The following is a 6,995-nucleotide window of genomic DNA, read 5'->3' as shown; positions in this document are numbered from 1 at the left end:
TATGGTGATAAAAAGCCTTTAGAGCTTAATTTTCCTTACCGCTTGCTCTGACCAATTTGCAGTTCTTTGTGATAATGTTTAGACACCTTAATTAAAATGCAGCAAAATATTGGATGTTCTATATGGAAAATGCTGATACTTTGGCTACACATACAAGAAATTCTGTGTACATTTTTATTCATTAAAAAAAAAATCTCTTCCCACATTGTGATGATATAGTTATCTGATGACCTGAAACAGTTTTTTTAATATAAAAACCATTGACCAAGCTTTTGTGATGTTTACACTAGGCATGAAGTTGCATTGTTCTTTCCACAGAAGCAAAAGGGGGATTCTTGTAGGCCTATGTATGGGTTGTTTGTACTACTAAAACCTAGCATGGTACTCTTTTATCTTCTGGAACTTGGGTTAGTCATCTTGCCGGGGAAAGTGCGTTTCTTCTCAACTGTCTCTTCTGTAGAAGATGTTTGATCCTTTCATATTTCCAGATATATCCATTCTTTTTACTTTCTCCACAGGAATAAGTGAAACACGTTCATTTTCAGCATGCGAAGGACACCAAGTTGATAATGACTTTTCATCATCATTGCAAGCTAAGAGAGTCTTTCTGTAAAATGCGTAGACCAGGCTTGTCTAATATTTATCAGTTAAAGAACATTCCATTTAACCTAACCCCAGGCAAAATACAGCTAGAAAATACACCTTTCATACAAACAGGTCTGCTTGAAAGTGTTGCCTTTGTACCTAATCATTTTCTGTATTTACTTAGTTTACGAAACGATGGAGCCTCTCATGTAAATACATGTTTCTTACATTCTAATGAATTCTTTTTAACAAGTTTATGCTGTGTCTTACGTGGTGTGTGTGCTCTCAGTCTTTACCGTGATGCGCGTTGTCCTGGGTTTGGACGTGCGGCAAGAAAATGAAAAGCAAGTACATCCCAAGAGCATATGACCATGTTGAGATGAAGAGTCCCATTTAAACCAGATGACCTCATGTCCAGACACACTGGCATGCTCTTTGGTTTGTCTGTCCCAAATCCAGAACACCCACATTGGGAAATTTCAGTAAGCCAGAAATGGAAGCTACATTGTAATCTGTAAGTTTTACGAAATAATTTTATCATACGGTTAATGGTAATGGCAGATTTAGTTAGTTAGTCAATTGTTTCATACTCAAAGTATAGGCTCAGCTTAAGTATGATGAACTGGCTGAGTGGGATGTTCGTTAGCGGGTGGTCTTGGAAAACTGTAACATAGATCAAATTGGCATTCGATGTCTAATACATAGGACTATAACTAGACAAATACAGAGTTCTGTGTTTCCCCTTTCGGAGGTGGGAGGCAGAGGAGAGGCAGAAGATTCCATGTGAACGTGGGGAGGCCCGGCATACATCTTCAGCATAAGTGGAAAGCTGCGTGTCAATGACAGTAGACAGTTCAGCGGGTGCGTTTACTGCTCCCCTGGTTCCCAGCGCACCCCCTTGGCCAGTCGCCTCGCAGCTGGGGAGAGCTGCGAGAGTGTTTCTGACCAGAGGGCAGTGAACACAAGCGCTGCGTGTCGCTTCTGGACTAAAGCATTGAAGAGCCAGTGTGAGACCCTCCGGCGGTCTCTCCCTCAGCCACGGTAGGTGGACGTGAATGCCACGTGTTGAGATGCTGGCACCACGAGGCGGAGCACCTTGCTGACCCACAGCTGACTTTACAAGGAGTGAAATCTGGGGCTTGTTCACTTCTGCAGTTTTGACTAGCCTAACTGGACAGGTGCTAACTGGTTTTTTGGGGTTTTGTTTTGGTTCTTTTTTTTTCCACTTATGACAAATGGATGGGTTTTCATTCGACAGGAAATACATCTTAGTGATAAATGATGCCACAGCATTTTTCCAGAGTTTTGTTTTCTCCTTAGATGATGAAGCTACAGCTCTTTGATTCTTAGCCTTTTTTTAGTCGACTTAGATGAACTTTTCTTTTCTGTGATAAAGAACTGGAAATGAAAAGATAGTAAGGCCAGGATTGAAGCAGTCAGCTGTCACTGGCAACCCCTTCTCCCCAGCTCCCCCAGAAGCTCTGTTTTGTTCAAAGCTGTGTCTGCAGCACCTGCAGCAGTGCCTGGCAAAATGATGCATTTGTACCCTCATGATAATTATTGAATGAATGTGGTCCTTGTGGGAAGAGGTGATGATAGTCGTGCTGCTCGGGTTGGTTTGAGTGTTGGGAAGTTTCCGAGTTGTCTGCTTTCCCCTTTCCCCGGTGGCCTCACGGTCACAGTCACAATCGACCCTCCCTTCCCTTCTGGCGTCAGCCTGCTGAGCACCTGGCTTGATTGTCAGGTTGCTTCCTCGCACTCACCTTCATGTGTTCTCTTTCCTGGACTAAAACATCACATCTATTTTTGTTCTCATTTATAAACGCCAGTCAGTGCTTGATTGTTGCTGACTATTTGTTTCATCCTCAAGGAAACTGTTCTCCAAGATGAGCTGAAAGGAGTGTTAGGTGGGCCTGACCTAACTTTCCTAAGTGGGCGTCTCTCCTTACACACTAGCCCTTAACCGCCTGCCCTGCCTCACTGTTGGCAAGCAGGTCCCTAAACCTTGGGCTATAATGCTTTGACCTGAGAGTGGCTTCCGAGTGCAGAGAGAGAAAAGGAAAGAAACACCAGAGATTTAACTGCTGTTGTTTAACCTGGGTACTAGCACGTACTTTTGAGCCATCCGTGTAGGCGGGCATTTTTAAAACCAGAGTCCACAAAAGCTAGAAGATCCCTGTGCCCATTTCGGAGACACTAGCCGAGGAGCTGCTCCGCTCTGCTGGAGAGAGCTGTGCAGGGCACACGTGGGAACCGAAAGTTATGGCATAGAAGCTGAAGGGCTGGAGAAATACAGAAACAAAGATTGTGTTGGGTTGAGAGAAGACTGGGGGGTGGGGGAGCTGAGAGGAGGCTTGTTCCACTCGGACCTTCTAGGACTGGGCAGATGAGGGTAAGGAGGGGCACGAGCCAGGGCCCTGCCCAGGGAACCCTCGGTACTGAGGTCCTGGTGCCCGCCCCGCATTTCTGCCTCTCAGCCCCACTTCTGTTCTTTCTGTCAGTGAGTGAAAAGCTATTGCCCATCACACAAGGTATGTTTATGAAGTAGTAATTAGCTTTCCATGTTTTATTAATCACATCTGTGACTGCCAGTCCGAGCTTGTGATCAGCGTGAGATAACGGGTGTGCCCATACTCAGTTGCCGTAATTCTAGCCCCGAGCAAAGAAACTTGATGTCTCTGTCAGCCTGGCAGCCTTATCGGGTAAATTCCTGTCTGGTCTCCTGAAAGGCTGAAATAGCTTCAGGATCTTCATCCTCCACCCCGTGGACCCTCGAGGGCCTTCGTGTGGGCAGGATCTCCATCTGGGAGACTGGTCCAACTGGGGACAAGGCCTGCCAGAGGGGAGGGGAGGAGAATTGGGGCTGTCTTTGCACTCCTTTTGGTTGTTTGGGGGAGGGGGCTGATCATAAGAATGTCTCTTCTTAGCATGTCTAAAGCAATGTAGACTGGCTTTCTTCCCCCACAAATTCTCGAGTATTCGTACCATTGTCATTCTTACACTAGCTAGAATATTCATCTTGACTTTGTCTCCTTTGTAATTGCTAGCTTGGTGTAAAAATTGCCAAAGCAATTGCCTGCCACAACTTTGTGAAAGCCAAAAAAGATGCTGAAAATTCACAGGTTGCTCGAAAAAAGAAGAAACTTGCCTGGGGGTAAGTTTAAGGGTTTTATGGGGGGTTTTGGTTTTTTGGTTTGTTTTGTTTTTTGGTAATCCTACTAACTAAATTATGGAAATCCTGTGATACATTTTGGGAATCCGTTTTGTCATTGTTACTCATTTTATTCTTTGTATCTTTGCTGAATGTTTATCAGGTTATAAACATGGAGACATTTCCTCATCCTTGGTTGATGGACCATCTGAAAACTTTTTACTTTTACTTTGGTGCTTAGTAAACATGTGACTTTAGGAAAGTCTTTAGAAATCAATTGAGATGTTCATGTTCTTCCTTTTAGGTTTGAAGCAAAGAAGAGGTGGGAAACCAAAAGTAACATGGGGTATATGTGACTTGTCAGAATTCCTCAAGACCTTCAAGACTTCTCCCTTGAATCTTCAGTTGCTCAATTGACTGAAAAAAATTTTCCTGCTTCTGTTAACTATATCAGGAAATTGATGGAAGTAGAAAAAATAAGCATAACATTTGGGAGTTGATTATCAAATCTTTTTCAGTCTTTTTCTAAAGAGTTCATCCTATTGAAGTGAATGACATGGAGAATTATGTTATTTGTACAGGAAATTTAAGCATACATATGGGGGGAAAAGATAGGATTTTATTTCTTTGTTTATCTGGACCTCCAGGATGAAATCAGTTTTACTTTTCATCCATTTGGTGTAGCATAGCCAAAGAGCTCCTCGTGCTTTCTTATCTGTACTCAGTGTAACTACACTCATCCTGGAGTTATTCTGGAGTTTTTAAGATTGTCATTTGTTTGTAATGGATTAGTCATAAGTGCAAGAAAGTCTCAATTGATAATGAGACTTTTCCAATTTGTAAGTCACTTTACAAATGACTTTAATTATCTTAATGTTATCAAAGTAATTATTGATTCTTTATTAGAGGCAGTAGCATTGATATTTCACAGTCACATAATAAAAGCAATTGATTAATTTCTGTGTACTTTCAGATTAAGTATCACAGTTTTAAGAAATGACGGAATGTAGTGTTTGAAGGATGATTTAAATTCCAGTTCTCTGCCTGGAAATGTCTTCTTAAATCTCTCTCTCGCCTCTGTCATTTAAATTATGAGATGGTTCTTAGAGGAGAAATTTGATATTGTTAGTTATAACTCAAGACAGTGTAACTTTGAACTTCTAAGAACGTGGCTTGATTGTTTTTACTCCTCTTCCCCGTTAATCCTGGAAAGATTGAATGAATGAATGAATGATGATGAAGGGGATTGCTTCCCTGAGAAGTAGTTTTCATCAGAAGTGTGCTTTGAGAAATCATGTCACAAGCTGGTGGACGAGACCACGGCTGGAAGTTGTGATTTTTTTGGGCAGGTCTTTGGTGTTCTGGCACCTCCTTCTTGGTGCTCAGCAGAGGGAAAGAACTGCTTTTGGTGGGTTTTCATTAGTTCACTTCCCTTCATCAGAGGTTTTCTAGCCATCTAATACAGACTTTCTCTAGGCTAATAATATGAATTCAGGAACATAGAAGATGAGTCATGATTGTAATTATATTATTAGTAGAAGTATTTTGTTACTTTTAGACTCACAATTAATAACCAAATTTTACTAATTATGGTGACATATTTAATGGGGTTTTTTTCTGTGTTTTGGACTAAGTCAGCAACTAGTTGCTATTCAAGAGAGCAAAAATCATATCATGTAATAGAGAAGGCAAGATTTTAGGAGATAGTGTATCTGCTTATAGAATTAATTCATCATGAAAAGATGTTCAGACCAAATATTGGGAAATCTTTACATTTCTGCTTTAACATTCCTTTGTTGGGGTCTGTGGGTATAATCATACACAACTTACCTGCACCATCTTATTTCGCACTCCTAAGAGGGGAATAAAACTTAGAGTATAGAGAAGGTTCCTCTGAAAAATCTCTCATGGGGGAGCTATCCACCACACAGTCCAGTGGTTTTGTCCAAAACTTGCAAAACATCCTCTTTGAGCTGGCGGGTGGTGAACGTATTCTCATGCACACGGCTCAAAGACACCCATCTCCCTCCAGGCACAACTCCCCACTCTGCTCGTGCTGAGGCCTTACCGGAGTGGCCTCCTGTAGGGTCTGATTTGGGAGCCCCTGACCCCAGGTCTGCTCCCTGGCCATGGTGGGAGCACTTCCCCTGAGTGGGAGACTCACATGAGAGGAGGAACCATGTCACGTTAGTCCTTATGCTTCGGGGCCTGGGCTGTAAAAGGCCCCAGAACTGTCCAGCTGAAGAGGTTCGAGGGGAAGAGGATTTGAAGGAGAGGAAGGGACTGGTTTTCTTGGGTTAGCCCTGCTGGCGTGTCATTTAGAACCACTTTGTTTTTTAATCTGTTTTAATTCAAATTAGACGTGTTGCTCATGAAAGCAGTAAAATGGGGACATCACTCTTAGGATTCGCAGGTTCCCTGAAAAGTGTCGTCGTTTGTCCTCTCCATCTGGTCCCAGCAAAGTAAAGATTCTTTTTGGATCCGTAATAGCTTCAGTTCCTGAAGCTTTAACATGTGCATTTACTACCACAGAATGCCTGAATTAGATTAGTAATGTAACTGTCAGTTATTGTTAACTGAGATTAATATGTTTCAGGCCATGGGTATGGCATTAATGTAACTATGATTTACTGTTTAAGGACTCCGGGCTAAAACACCTTACTAAAGAACAGTAATTTTGAGCTTTACAGAAGTGGCTCTGAGAAGTAAAGTTGATAGTGCATTCTTCTCGGGAAGCCCTCGGGATGTTTCTGATTTGCAGCAGAACATTCTATTTCTTTCACCAAAAGGAGAGTTTGAATATATAATCTCAGGTTTGCTATAATTAGTTCTGATGACAGAGTTAAATACCTTGGCCCAAACTGTAAATCAGTAGTTAAGCAGGTTTCTGCAGCTGATCATAAATCCGTATTTTAAGCACACTTATTTTTTCAGAGAGACAGTTAAGGGCCAAGGACAGGAATAAAATGCTATCCAAACTTTGAGTAACAGCTTAAAACCTCACCTTTAAAATCTACTGATTTCCCTGGTACCTTTTGTCTAAAATATCATCCTGTAAATATTTTAAAAACTTGGCTTATTCTTCATTCTGGTAAGTTTAATTCTTGAAATATGAAGATTAATTTTCCAATGTCCTAATTTTCATTTGTTAGGTCAAGAGATCACATTTTCAGAAATGTATATACTGGAGTTCCCCTTGTGACTCAGCCAGTTAAGAACCTGACATAGTGTCTGTGAGGATGCGGGTTCCATCCCTGGC

General features: G+C 41.7%; 1 protein-coding gene across 3 annotated transcripts in view; it reads left to right on the top strand.

The window, feature by feature from the left end:
• Window positions 1–4,692, top strand: part of FAM204A (family with sequence similarity 204 member A) — a 33,350-nt gene extending 28,658 nt beyond the window's left edge. For all 3 annotated transcript variants that reach the window (XM_047760504.1, XM_047760506.1, XM_047760505.1), the window contains exons 7-8: window positions 3,633–3,739; window positions 4,041–4,692. In XM_047760504.1, coding sequence (XP_047616460.1) covers window positions 3,633–3,739; window positions 4,041–4,092 — 159 coding nt within the window. In that variant the 3' untranslated portion in view covers window positions 4,093–4,692. The remainder of the gene's footprint in view (window positions 1–3,632; window positions 3,740–4,040) is intronic.
• The last annotated feature ends 2,303 nt before the right edge of the window (window positions 4,693–6,995 follow it).

Source organism: Phacochoerus africanus, chromosome 15, assembly GCF_016906955.1.
Source record: "Phacochoerus africanus isolate WHEZ1 chromosome 15, ROS_Pafr_v1, whole genome shotgun sequence".
NCBI classification, from domain to species: domain Eukaryota; kingdom Metazoa; phylum Chordata; class Mammalia; order Artiodactyla; family Suidae; genus Phacochoerus; species Phacochoerus africanus.
This window is presented reverse-complemented; position numbering and strand designations above follow the sequence as displayed.